The sequence below is a fragment of the Denticeps clupeoides genome, chromosome 8 (assembly GCF_900700375.1).
Source record: "Denticeps clupeoides chromosome 8, fDenClu1.1, whole genome shotgun sequence".
Lineage (NCBI taxonomy): Eukaryota > Metazoa > Chordata > Actinopteri > Clupeiformes > Denticipitidae > Denticeps > Denticeps clupeoides.
Window position 1 is genome coordinate 17,454,124 of NC_041714.1, and position 14,924 is coordinate 17,469,047.

Here is a 14,924-nt window from a genome sequence, read left to right on the forward strand (position 1 = left end):
CAATGTGACATCAACACCGCTCTGACCGGCCAGTGTGTGAGAGAATTTGACAATGTCTTTGAAAATATCATGGATGTGTGAAATATATGACGTCATGTCGTTGCTCAACACAGTTCTGAAATTAATATCACGGTTTAGTACAACCCCATTGAAATGTGGTCTAGGTGCAACTTGGTAACCATCTATGATGCCACCCCTTAAAGGCAACTCTTCTAAGGTCGCAGGGTCATATTGCAATCTGGATTCAGCACCACCACCATTTTGAATGTGTTGTAAAACATTATAAAACATATCAATATCCCCCCATGCCTCGCTGTTTAACAGACTGTGTAGTGTTTTATTAAAGCTTGATATCACATCCTTACCCATACATTGACGCTTAGACGACTCCATTATGGATGACACAACTATAAGTTTAAAACCCCCCTTATATACGCGAAATATGATTTAGACGTAACAATACTTTTGCTAACGATGTCCAATCAGCGCGCTTCAGGTCTGATATATGATCTAGAGCCTTAGCTAAGATCTGTACAGCCTTAATCACCTTCTCTTGTGACGCGTACACTGTAACGAGATAATCTAACACCTGCTTATGATTTGCACAGCATTCAGAACGCGGTGTATATCTGTAGTTTAAACTACTTTAGCTGTCTGTGTGGATTCGTTGGTATCGCTGAAATCTGCCGCGTCCCACGCTTTGTAATTGCTGCTTGACCAATTCACAACAAAGTTAAGATCCCCCTTAACCGGTTTTCTAATAACTGTTTACAACAAAACATACGCTGTTAAAATCAATATTTATTAAAATAACAAAACACATTAAAACCTATGTAAGACATACCTTGTGGCTTTTCCACTTGCTCAAAATCCATTCTCGTCTTCTTTCCTGCTGGTTTTATAAAATGCTTTCTTTTATGTGTAACTTTCTTCCCTGTGGGGTTATCAAATCTGGCCTTATCAAGGCCCGGCTCAAGAATTGTCACAACCAGCTGCCTGATAGTTGCTGTACACAAAGAGATATACCATATGGTGAAAAAATAAGTAAATAAAAAACGTCTAAGTAGTCATAAATATATTACCAAGGGTGTCAGCTGAACATCCTACATCAGAGATTTTGCACCCCTGTGGATGTTTTTGCTCACAGATATACGATCAAAAAGTAAAAATATATTTATTATTATTTATGGTTTACAAATACCTTGGAATGAATTCTGTGGTCCAGAATTATCAAAGTATTTAAGTAGCATTTAACAATTTATTAATTTATACAATAACTTTTTTACACATCATGGTTTCTTGACAGACTCAGGAATGTAGTCAGTGAGCAGATATTTCTGGAATTCTAAAGGTCTAGAGACATTATTTGAAAATATAAGCAATGAAAAAATTTGCTTTAACAAGTTGCATCCCACCTCAACTGCTCCAAAAAGTCCTGAATTATTAATGGTTTCTTGCTCAGCAATTGCTGCTTCCTCACATTTGCAGAAGCATTCCATGGCTTCAAGTGCTGTTTCTACACACTGTAAAAAAAAATGTTGTTTTTACGGTAAAAAACTGGCAGCTGTGGTTGCCAGAATTTCACCGTAAAAATGACAGTGAAACATTTTTTTCTTTTACGGTAGAAAAGTATCGTTACTGTTAATTTTACTGTTTAAAATAGTGTTTTAATCAATATTATACTGTAAAAATAAAAGTTGTAACTTTTAAAAAAAGCATTACTTTGCCATAACATGAACATGAAAATCCTGTATAAAAGAAAGTTGATGCCACAAAACATGACATTTTATTACTGCACAATTGACTGTCTAAATTGAAAAATACATGTTTATTCTGTTAAATTTCCCAGAAGTTACTGCAAAAATAAATGTTTTGCAGTTTTAACTTTTAATAGCTAAATTAAATATGGCAAAACCTCCCTGTAAATAATAAGGTAAAACATTTTCTACTGGTAACAGTAAAAGGATGTTAGTATTGCTGATTTTACAGTTAAAAGTTGTTAAATTTAATACTTTACTGTTACAATAAAAGTTTTTTTTTTTTATTGTTTACAGAGACACTGTTTTACCCAATTATAATATAATAAAATGCTGTAATATCAAATTAAAATGGAAAAAAGGGTTTACACCATGAAATATGATGGCCTTTTACTGTTCAATTAATAGTATGTATTATGAACTTAATTCCAGGCATTAAAACATTTTTAAATATACATAAAATATTCAGTCAACTTAACATTTTTGGTGCTGTTATCAGGTGATACAGAACCTTTCCCAGACTAGTGTTTTTAGTCATTCATTCTATTCTTCAATCTTAACACACAAAGCATTAACTGAAATTTTCAAATGCCATAAAAATATCCAGCTTAGTCTTTTATAACAAAGTGCTTTATTTAATATTTGTGAGGTTGTAAACATCAAATATTACAATTTTTACTTTTTACAAAAAATACATTTTACAAATACTCAAGGAGAAAAGAATCACCAAAGAAATTCTATGAAGTTTTCTTCAAATTTGTACAAATCCAGGGCAGTAAGTACCAAATTATTTGCCAAAACCACTTTACAATCACTTAGAGAAATTTAAGTGTGTTTTGTGCTGCTTTTCCACATTATCCAAATGCAATCACCCCTAAAGGGGAGAAAGAGAAACACTTCCTCTATAACTGAAAAGAAATCTGAATCTAAGAAATTCCTCAAACAAGCTTAACAAGTGCATTAAAGCTGAATATGTATTTCTTCAAAACTGCCTCAGACAACAAAATAAACTTGTTTTGAGAACTTTAAAACTGAATTTTTGGTTGATTCTAGCTTCAAAATATAAGCAATATAAATACAGCGAATCATTCACATCATTTAAATACAACAAGCACTAAAGAGGAGCAAAAGTTTGAAGTCTTACATAATAAAACTCAAGAAACAATACCTCTAAATCCATAGGGAAACCGGAACAATCAATAGGTAAAACCGGAACTAGGTATTACCTATTTCTTTCAGGAACAAAACCGTGCAATAAAGCTGAAACTCTAGTAAAACTTGTCACTGTTACACTGACTTACAGAAATTTAACTCTGAATTTTAACAAAACATCTGCAGTGTATGTAAAACACAGCATACCTTTTCACATCATAGCCAAACATTGTGGGTATGTCTAGGTCCACTCATGGTCTGCAATGTCTGAGATGAGAGTGAGAACTCTGGGGTTGACTGACCACAGTTTTTTCTTCTTGCACTCAACCTTTGTGCCTCTCTCAGGATTTATGGAAAAGAAACATCTTGATGAAAAAAAGAGAAGAGAAGAATATAACAAACTGAGGCAGCATATAAAAGGCTATGTTTTGTAAATATGATAAAAAGAAATTTACCTTTGGAGGAACTCCAGTGTTGATCGCAGTTCCACTGGGTAGTGTATGTTGAAGCAGTAGTAACTGCCAAACATAAGACAAATTGCAGAGGTGAAGGTTGTGATGCAGCCGTTGACAACCTTTTGGTCAATGCTTAACATGAATGTCTTAGCAGCGAAGCAGGAGGACCCTGAGAATAAACAACAAATAATAATTAAATTTTCATACCAAGTACTTCAATATCAACCATATATACAAATACATGCATCGTAGGATCCTACATACATCGTAGGATTAGTCACCCTATTGGTTGAACTTCTAAGGTAAGTGTGGGACATCAAACTAAACAAGCCAGGAATACAAGAGGGTGGCCGTTAAACAAGAAGAGAAAAAAAGCATGAGGGTTTAGCTCTGTTTACTTACCACAAACAATAATGCAGGGTGTTGGTGGCACATTCTCCATCTGAACTTCCCCTGGAAGGCTTGTCATCTCGATGCAATGAAACAGACGCTCCTCCTTCTCACCAAAGTGAGCCAGTAAAAGAAGCACCATCTCGACAAGTTCTTCTGAGCAACCGCTGGACCGGCCTCTTTCAGTCTGAAGCTTGAGAAGAGCATTCAGGACTTGTTTGTGTTTTTGTGCATCAACACATTTGAGGAAGTTTAACAGACGTGCCCCCTTTTTGTCTACATTGGTAAGGAAGGTCTCCATAGGATTCACACCAGTCAGTTCCTGGAAGTGGGCTGTCATACCAACTTCTGTGAACAAAAAGGGCCATTCCTGGCATGGTTTCTGGATGCTTGCACCTTTGTTGATGTCTTTACGCTGTGTGAAATAGGTGCACTTGACTAGTTCTTTCACAACATCTATATTGTAGTTAATCTCTTTGAACAACTTCCTCATTTCTTCTTTTTTTTCAACCTGACTCTCCACAGTCTCTGAAAGTGGCAAATGTTTTGGCTCCCAGCTAACACAGCCATATGTGTCTTGAACACTTGCTTTTTGTTCAGCAGGTATTTCGTCTGTACCGTTGTCATCTGATGCTGCCTTGCGTTTTCTTATCCTTGGTGTGTCAGGTCGTTTCACATTTTCAACTCTTGACTGAAGTTGTTTTACCAAGGAATGATATCCAAGTCCAATAACATCACCATCAATCACATCTTGAAGAGACTTTGGATACTTGGCCACCATCCTTTTTGCTATCTCTGTAGTGTTGTGTTTGGTTGGATTTTTACAAATCTTCATCATTTCCGACACCACAATCCTTACCATTTCTCGTCGTTGTCGTGCACTTGGCCTCTTCTGTCTTTCCAAGTTCTGTACTAACTCCTCAGGGAGCTTCTGCCATGGTATCTCAAAACTGTCAGACCAGTTTGGCATAAATGGGGTACAGCTTCCGGAAGGTGATGAAGTAGTGGTGGATGACTGTGGTGAGGATGAAGCTGAGGCTGGAGAGGGAGAGGAACGGGCAACCACTGGAGAGGAACACACCAAGTTTGGTGTTGAAGTGCTTGAGTCTGTAAAAGTATGTAAGAATGGACATCGCAGGAGCCTGTTTTTGCATTGCATAACAGATGTCTGCAGGGGGAAGTGTAACATTCCTGTGTCGATGGTTGAGGGTGAAGATTCGACACCCCGGTTTTTACATGCCTTTGTCCGACATCAACGTGCGAAGTATCAGCCGTCAGGACCGCCCACCCTCTTTGTCTTCACCAAATGGGAGGCACCGGGGGCGTGACATCAGAAACAACAGGTTCTGATTGGTCAGTGACAACTTCCTGTAGGCCAGTGACAACTTCCTGTAGGCCAGGGGTATAAAAGTCTGCGCACCTGTGGAAAAGGGACCTCTGAGCTATCTTGCTCAGGGGGGTTTCCCTCTCTTTCCCTTCTCTTTCTCTTCTCCCTCTTTACTCTTTCTTCTCATGTTTACTTTCTCTGTAACCTTGGTACCTTTTTACATTCAATATTCACATGTAACTACAATAATTATTTACCGGTGTTAATAAATTAGAAACTGTTCATTTCTAACCTCTGTTGTGCCATGCCTCTTTCTGCCAGGTAACATCAAATTGGAGTGGTTGAATACAGTGCTTTGTGTGGAGGGAGAAAGAGTTTTTTCTACACACTCTATTCTCTTCTCCAACGCCACATGGTCTTCATGTGGTTTTTACAAATGGTGATCCCGACGTGATCCCTTTGCTCGGATGTGGATCTGTGACCGTAAGTCTCTTTTATCTGAATTTTACTGCATAGGGAGGAATAGAATCTATGTGATTTAATTTAAATAAAAAGGATCTACATATCCTAAAAGCCCGGGACCGTAGAAACCGAGGCATTTCTAAATCCAGATCCACTCCGACAAGGTATAAAATGAACATAGACTAATTACTGTATCACTTACAATGTGGCATGTAGATATGGCTGGCACAATAGATGAACCCACAAATCAAACTGTAACCAGTAATAACCAAGATTTGTGACATTTTAGATTACTGGTATTACATTGAACATCATAAACCATGTCCCACTGTGAACAATTTGATAATAACTGATCAGGGATTGGAAATTGCACTGTTAAACTTAATTGTTTTTATTTTAAATTCATGTTCAGTATGATCAACATGTTTAGGATCAGAATTTAAATTTATGTGAAACTGTTTCTCTCTCTGAACACCTCAACAATGCCATAATCTCAAATAATAGCTTTTAGTGATAAAGGTGTAATTCTCTAATCACATGGCAACAAGCGGGATTTTATTTGTGTTTATTTTTCCGGCCACTGTTGTTGATTGAACTTCGTTAAGCCGATGCAAATTCGCAGAGTTATGAATTCCCTAATAAAGGTGTAATTCTCCAATCACATGGCAACAAGCGGGACTTTTTTATTTATTTGTGTTTATTTTTCCGGCCACTGTTGTTGATTGAACTTCGTTAGCCGGTGCAAATCCGCAGAGTTATGAATTCCCTAATAAAGGTGTAATTCTCCAATCACATGGCAACAAGCGGGACTTTTTTATTTATTTATTTGTATTTATTTTCCCAGCCACTGTTGTTGATTAGACTTGATAAGCCGATGCAAATTCGCAGAGTTATGAATTCCCTGATATCATTTTAAGCCTCCCACTATATTTACATGTTTTTTGCATTACAGTATCTGATCATTGTTGTCATTTGTTTTTCTGGTTTGGTTTTAATGTACGATGAACACTGTTTTTCTACATGCACAATCTGTATGCAAACCTCATCACACTCCAGACAAAGAACCCAACCAAGTGTGAAAAGCCCTGGATCCAGTTGAATATTCTATGTATGCTGCTGTGTTTGATCTATGCCAAGAAGACAGGTTTCCCTACAAGGGTGACCTCAGATGCCTGAGGATCACAAAGGACACAGAACCACAACTATCGGCTACATTTGAATTCCCGACTGACCAGGAAGCAAGCAGATACACAATCATGACCCAATTGTGATCCCCATGGACCCTGAATACTCGAGTGCCCCAGGGGATCAACCGGCCGTCTGTAAGAATGGACATCGCAGGAGCCTGTTTTTGCATTGCATAACAGATGTCTGCAGGGGGAAGTGTAACATTCCTGTGTCGATGGTTGAGGGTGAAGATTCGACACCCCGGTTTTTACATGCCTTTGTCCGACATCAACGTGCGAAGTATCAGCCGTCAGGACCGCCCACCCTCTTTGTCTTCACCAAATGGGAGGCACCGGGGGCGTGACATCAGAAACAACAGGTTCTGATTGGTCAGTGACAACTTCCTGTAGGCCAGTGACAACTTCCTGTAGGCCAGGGGTATAAAAGTCTGCGCACCTGTGGAAAAGGGACCTCTGAGCTATCTTGCTCAGGGGGGTTTCCCTCTCTTTCCCTTCTCTTTCTCTTCTCCCTCTTTACTCTTTCTTCTCATGTTTACTTTCTCTGTAACCTTGGTACCTTTTTACATTCAATATTCACATGTAACTACAATAATTATTTACCGGTGTTAATAAATTAGAAACTGTTCATTTCTAACCTCTGTTGTGCCATGCCTCTTTCTGCCAGGTAACATCAAATTGGAGTGGTTGAATACAGTGCTTTGTGTGGAGGGAGAAAGAGTTTTTTCTACACACTCTATTCTCTTCTCCAACGCCACATGGTCTTCATGTGGTTTTTACAAGTACAACAAAGGAGATATGAAAGCATAAAACGTTAAGTGACGTTTTGCTACTACGTTAATAATAAATTTATAGATATTAAGGCTACACAGTATGGTCAAAAGTTAATATGGCAATCATTCTCACAGATTGGGTTTCACAATTCACTCAAAATTACTGAAATTTCTCCCTTAAACATAACTTTCATTTACACAGCGAGCATGCTAAATTAATGATGATGCGGCACTTGTACTCAGCAAAACTTAACTATTTCCAATTATCGTGCAGCCTTATTAGACAAGTGTACCCTGGCATAGTGTGGTGGTAATGTTTTACACTTACCATTATGGGCCCAGGCAGCAACTAGTCTTCTGGCTTGTATGGGCTTTAACATTGGCAGCAAGTCTCCTTCCGTAATATACTTTAAATCATCGGTGGTTGTGGCCCCAAGTGCCTTCAAAGTATCTTCAACCGACTTGACAACTTGATCAGAAAGGTCCGGAAGGACTCTGGCTATTGCATCACTTATCTTTTTTAGCACCTGGGATTCAGTCATATCTGTAGAGACACACAAACAAATGGTTTGGCCTCTGGCCCACTAACATCAAGGCATTTAGTCGGACAAGATGCTGTGCTTCAGTGGAACAATCTGGTATCCATTTTTCATGTAAGATAATAATGGCCACATGTCAATCAGTTCACTGATGAGTCTGCATTCTAATCTTCCAGTGTCATTTTTTTACAGAGTACATGTGATAGTATGAAAGAAATTCTACATCATAAACTCTCATCAGAAAATAAAGCGCAGAATCATCTTTAACAAAAATGAGGAGGAGTTCACCAAACTCTACTGACTCATCATTCTTCGTAACAAGAAACTGACCCTTCCTGTAAGTTAGCCCATTGTACTGCACATCAAAAGGAATTGTTGTATTTCTTTCAGTAAAGCCCAAATGTAGGATTGTTTCTTTAACTTGCTCACTGTAAAGTTGTGGATAAAATGGTGAGCAATCTTTTATTTGCAATACTGGAGGACTCACTGCCCCAGCAGAAAGGAAGGCCTGAAACATCTGATGTCTCTCTGAAAGAGTCAAACACTGATTTTTGAAATTTTTTAGATGCCTTGTGCATCTTTTGGAGTAACTATGTTTGCTCTCAAAACGCATAGTCCACAGCCTGATGAGTGGGCCAAATTTCAGGATAAGCCCGGGATAAGTCCAATTATGAGAGGTAAAAGTCTCAAGAAGTTCCAATTTGAAACTTAGTGGTCAAGCTGTTCAAATGTTTTTGGACTGACCTCACAAGGCTTAGAGGAAGCATCGGTTCCTTTGTATTTAAACTGCTTGATGCGCCTGTTTAAATTTGTGTAGGTGAACCATTTATTAGTCTTGATAAAGTACTTGAGGTAAAGAGCAACATCGTGGGAGAGGACACCTTCGAAGATGTCATGACCAAGACATGGGGGCATGCCGGGCATGCAAACATCAAAGTTTCGTAAAGAATTAAATATAGACCTGAACTTTATCCCTTGTACTTCTGACACGTTTTCTGTCTCAAGCTGTTCAGTGGCAGATCTGTACGTTTCTGGGGTCCGCTGAGGTCCACAGATGGCTGGATCAGCACCCTGAAATTCAGTTCGAGTTAACAGACAGTATCTGCATAAGTACTCAGATGAACTGAAATTTTCTGTAAAACCACCAATACAATGAGAGCCCAGGTTGTCTCCGGCAATGCAGTAGAGAGCTCCCTTTACAACAGATTTGTCTACTATTGTTATCCCCTTCTCCTCTAGTACCCTCAAATCAGCCAGGAGTTCTGAAAAAACTTTGTTATGGCCAAATTCCTTGATATCCTTCTCTCTACACAGGAAAACCAGTTGCATATGATCAGGATTTGATCGGGCATGTGGGGGGATGTTGAGTAGAGAGAAGCCAAAACCTTGTGCTTCTTTTTAGCAGAACCAAGTGGGTTCACGACTTCAAATGCATCCTGGTATAGAACCAACTTAAGACAACATGGATTTTTCTGAAAAAATGTGTTTGACATAAACACCTTACCATCACAACAGTCACTGAGAACATCTGTTTTGGAAATATGGTTAGGATTTACTGACATGAGACCTTGCCAAAAACAAGATTCCAGCATACTTTTCAAAGTATTTAGCACAGGAACATAATAGACAAATCTCTCTGTCCTGTTCTCGTCGCAGCCCAAAAACACCTTTTTGGGCTCAACATATTTGAACACATCTTTAAAACACTGGGTTCTTGAGTAAGCTGTTCTCATCGGCCCTGTGTGACAAGCTGAGAACAAGTCAGAGATTTTTACAATGTCTTCATCTGAAACGGACATATCTTTTAAAAGTGAGCCTAGTCTATTCAAAGTATATGTTTGTCCCAATTCATGTCGTCAGCATCTGAGACACTCTCAGCCGTCTGTATGTTGCCACTTGTAGTGGGATCTGACTCAGTATCTTTGACTGATGCACAAATCACATTTGCCAAACAATGTCTGTGGTTTCTAGACATATGGGAGGTAAATGAAGATTTTACAGAGAACACACTTTTGCATCCTCTCACTGGGCAAACCACAGTTCGTCCCTCTTCTATGTGTTCCTTTAAGTGAGCAACCAAAGCTTTAGTTCCGTCACACTGGCGTTCACAAAGAGAAACGGTGCATTTTAATGCCATTAAGGTCATATCCTGAGAAACAGTTGTGGTACCACTGTTGTGGCGATAGAAATGAGACTTTAAAGCTGGATATCCAGAAAACACCTGCTTACAACTTGGTTCAACACATTTAAAAATACAACGGGGTTCATTACGATGCAGTTTGCAATGCAAAACATATGCTTTAACAGATTGAACAGATAATCCACATATATTACAAAAATACATCTTCAAAATTTAAACACACCAAAATTATGGCAATTGTCAACACAAGCTGCAAGGTTAGCTAGCTTAAAGTTTGAGCCTGAAGTCAAACGAGGAAATCCATACAGCCTTTATCCGAAGCATTAAAAGGCAGCTACACTAACTAAAAGATTACCATTAATAAAACCCGTCTCCAAATCATGTCTAACCATGCATTATTTACATTACCAGGCTGTTTTCCAAGTATAATGTGGATAATCTTAATGCTATTAGCTAAAGCAAAGGCAGCATTGTCGTTTGTGACCTTCACTGTGTGTAACACAACACTCTTGATAAACAGAATAAACCCAGTTAAACTTTTATTTTTTTTTACCACGGTAAATGAAGACGGGCTGTGGTTGAGTCCAATGCCACTCCTTGAAACCGAAAATCTGCTGGCGTGCTTCTGTAGTCCAAAGCAAAGTTTGTGTGGAGCGTTTCAGACGTTAGCGGAGCCAGATGCAGTGCCCTGATTGGCCTGTTTGAATTTAGGCGCGTTGCCAGACTGCAGGGGAAAAAACTCGGTTTTGAAATAATTGTGTTCTGTTTGTCCATCTAAAAACTGAATTTATCTCCTTATGGTAATCAAAGACATACAAACAGGAAAGACAACCGCTACTGATTCTCCCTTGTTTACTTTTTAGCGTCAAGTTCTGTGTACCGCAATTTGCCCAACTGTGTGGCACAAACAGCACAAACTCTTCACACATATCGGTGAATATTCTCATCCAAGCGGATTTATCTGGAAGTTGGGTCATGGCAATTGGACTTCTTTCTTGTTAGGTTGAAGCTGCTTTGATAAGTAGTGAACCTAACACGATTGAAGCTGATAAAGCTGCCATTAATTGACACTGATACAAAATAGAAGTTTAGGGCCTGAAACAACGTAATTACAAGTCCAACTGCTGTAGAGTGGTTATGGCTTAGCTGGTAGAGTGGACATCTTCCAGCTGTCTGTGTGAATGCCTCTTATACACCAAAACAACGTGAATAGTACATTTTGGTGAACACTATTACAGTATATGTCCGCTATCGACACAAAAGTAGGCTGTTTTACATTTTATGACAAACTGTATTCTTTACATGAAATACATGTAAAAATTAAAGTACTGGCTCTTAAATGTTTGATATTGTCTTCATGTTCAGCACAAATGTATGTACATTTGAGATTTTTTGAGTCATTTGAGTTGTATGTGAAATAAATGCAAAAATTGTTTAACCATTCAGCAGTTAACAACCGTATTCTTTTTAAGACATAAATGTAAAAATCGCAGTGTTTGACTGTTATTAACGTGATGGAAATTTCCCGTTAAAAAAACAATGCAAGCGTGCTTTACAGTATGGCAATGTATTTTTTTCTGAGAAAAAATGTAAATATTACTGTTTTCCTTGATTATTTTAATTACAGTGACATCACGTTAAAAAACCCATAATAAACTGTTTAACAATTTACAGACTTTTACTGTCATGGTTTTACAGTTTTTTACTGTAAGATCTACGGACATTTTTTACAGTGCAGCATCTGCTGTTTTTTCTGGTGTCTTGTAGGCAATCTTTTCTATTGTTTTACATTTAGCATTGAAACACAGACTATAAACCCAGCCCTTTGTGTCAAGGGTGAATGATTTGGTTGGCAGTTTAGCTGCTGCAATTTCTGCCCAATATTTTGCATCCTCATAATGGTCATGCCTGTAATTGAGACGTGCAAGCTGTCATGACCTTCATTACTTATCACTTGCTCAATGAGTGGGGAAAAAAAGCTGACAGATTCATCACCCTTGCTTATTCTACAGTGCCTTATAAACGGGGCTCGGAGAAACTTCACATAATCACCTTTCCCAAACCTGTGCTCAAACAGCACATCTTCATGAAGAAGATTGACTGCTAATTGACTTTGCTGATTCGGGTCTTCCCGATTGGAGGATTTCATTTGCAACCAAGGTGTTAATGATTCTGATGCCTTCAATGTATGTCAAGTCATCCCACAAATGTACAAAGACAAGTCTTGCCTGCTCACTCAGTGAGTTCTGAAAGGCGTGTTGATGAAATCGGTCCATACGGATCCTAAGTGCAGGCAGAGCTTCATAGTGGGACAGAGGGATGAAAGAGTTCTGCATATAAGATTTGAGCAATGCCACACAGAGCAAGTATCAACTGCTGCACAATCAATTTCTCACCAACCCAAGGTCTTCCCGGGCCATTCCGTGCCTGGCTGAGTCTTCTCCTGCAATTTCTGCCCAATATTTTTCCTTCTCATAATGGTCATGTCTGTAATTGAGGCGCGCAAGCTGTTGAGCAAAGCTGTTGGGGTGGCTGAGGCCCTTCACTATCTCCCTGTCCCTGGTTCAGCACCGCTTGCTATACATCGATTGAAAGTCATGGAGCTTGGTACAGATGATGCATTCAGATGATTGAACCACCCTTTGCAGTGCTAGCTTGTCCTGCATGGTGCTGTTCCCGTCAAGATGCTCTCTATGGTGCAGAAGTAGAATTTCCTGAGCACATTGGAGGGCAGTCTAAAGTCTCTCAGGCGTGGAAGAAACGCTGCTGGGCCTTTTTAACCATGGTGTTGTGACAGGACGATGATCGAGGTATACAGGACATAACTGGTCAACTTCATGTAGGAGTGCTTGTGAGTGGATATGTTGGATATTTCAAACAGGACACACAGGACTAGACAAACAGGCAAAGTGTGCAGGAATGTGCAAAAACAGCAGAGATGTGCAAAATGAGTTGCGAGGAAATATATTGTTGTTGAGTTTATCAGTTTTTTGGAACCATCTGCCAGACGGTAGGAGGGTGAACAGGATATGTGAGGGGTGGTGAAAGTCCTTCATTGTTTTCCGAGCTCGACGGATGAGCTGCTTCTTGTAGAGCTGAGAGATAGGTGGAAGTGGAACCACGATGATGCGCTCTGCTGTCTTCACTATCCGCTGCAGGGCCATCCTCTCAGTGACAGTGCATTTCCCTTACCAGACACTGATGTAGCAGCAGAGAACCCTCTCAATTGTCCCTCAGTAGAATGATGTGAGGATGGGAGGATGCCCTTCTTCAGCTTCCTGAGGAAGTGCAGATGTTGCTGGCCTTTCTTGGTGATAGTGGTGGTGTTGAGGTTTCAGGAGAAGTCATCTGTCATACCCAGGAACTTCACGCTGCTGATGATCTCAACAGCACATCCATTGTTGTGCAGTGGGGTGGGGAGAGTCGGTTTCTTCTTGAAGTTAATGTGGTAGTAGTCTAGTGGTAACACACTCACCTATGAACCAGAAGACCCAGGTTCAAATCCCACTTACTACCATTGTGTCCCTGAGCAAGACACTTAACCCTGAGTTGCTCCAGGGGGACTGTCCCTGTAACTACTGAAGTTGCTCTGGATAAGGGCGTCTAATTAATGCTGTAAATGTAAATGTAAGTTGACAACCATCCCTTTGGTCTTGGTGACATTGAGAGTCACTAAGTCCGTCACCAATCCACCAGATGTTTTATCTCCTGTCTGTAGGCAGACTCATTGTTGTTGGTGATGAGCCCCACTACTGTTGTGTCATCTGCAAATTTGATGATAAGGTTCATGCTGTACTATGCAGCACAGTCATGTGTCAGCAGAGTGAACAGCAGTGGGCTGAGCACACATCCCTGTGGGGAACCTGTGCTCAGTCTGAGGAACTTGGAGGTGTTATTTCCTATAGACACAGACTGGGGCCTGTCTGTTAGGAAGTCCAAGATCCAGCTGCAGAGTGGAGAGCTTATTCCCAGCAGGTACAATTTCATTACAAGATTCTGAGGAATTACATTATTGAATGCTGAGCTGAAGTCGATAAACAGCATTCTGGCAAAAGTGTCTTTTTTTTTGTCTAGGTTGGAGAGGGTTGTGTGCCTCATGTGCCTCATAACCAGCCTCTCAAAGATCTTCATAATGATGGGTGTGAGTGCTATGGGCCGGAACTCTGCAATGTGTTGAAGATATCTGTGAAGATGGTAAGCTAGCTGGTAAGCACACTCCCATAGCACCCGTAGCACTGTTGTCTGGTCCTGCTGCTTTGCGTAGGTTGACTCTGCAGAGGGTCATCCTGAAGTCTCCCATGGAACGACAAAAAACCTCGCCGTTGGGAGAGGAAGTCGTTTTGATCTCTGCCTCAAAGCATGCAAAGAAGTCGTTCAGCTCATCTGGCAGGGAGGGGGTCACTGCTGCAGGCCTGATATGTTGACTTGTAGCCTGTGATGGTCTGGATGGTCCCTATTCCAATGATTCCTCTGACAGGTACTGCTCCACCTCAGACACTTCACACCGTATTCACTCTCGTCTTCATCAGCCACGGCATACAGCACATGGCACCCGCCTGTCTATGTAACTGAGGGAACTGCAGAGGTTTGATGCCGGGGAGGCAGTGTGTCCAGATCAGGGTTGTCAAGTCCTGTGCGGATAAACTGTGTGGGGTGACAGTGCACATCTTTAACCTGAACCTGAAAAGTAACACCATTATGGAGAACCACTTGTGAGGTTCCAGTGCTGAAGACTCCACTTCCAA

General features: G+C 40.1%; 1 protein-coding gene across 1 annotated transcript; it reads right to left on the reverse strand.

Moving 5' to 3' along the window:
- Positions 1 to 2,950: 2,950 nt before the first annotated feature.
- Positions 2,951 to 4,805, reverse strand: LOC114796064 (uncharacterized). The gene is made up of 4 exons (XM_028989936.1): positions 4,614 to 4,805; positions 3,767 to 3,947; positions 3,365 to 3,533; positions 2,951 to 3,274 (listed from the first exon to the last, which is right to left on the reverse strand). Exons 1-4 carry the CDS (start codon positions 4,722 to 4,724, stop codon positions 3,151 to 3,153), a joined length of 585 nt encoding a protein of 194 aa, XP_028845769.1. The 5' UTR covers positions 4,725 to 4,805; the 3' UTR covers positions 2,951 to 3,150.
- Positions 4,806 to 14,924: the final 10,119 nt, after the last annotated feature.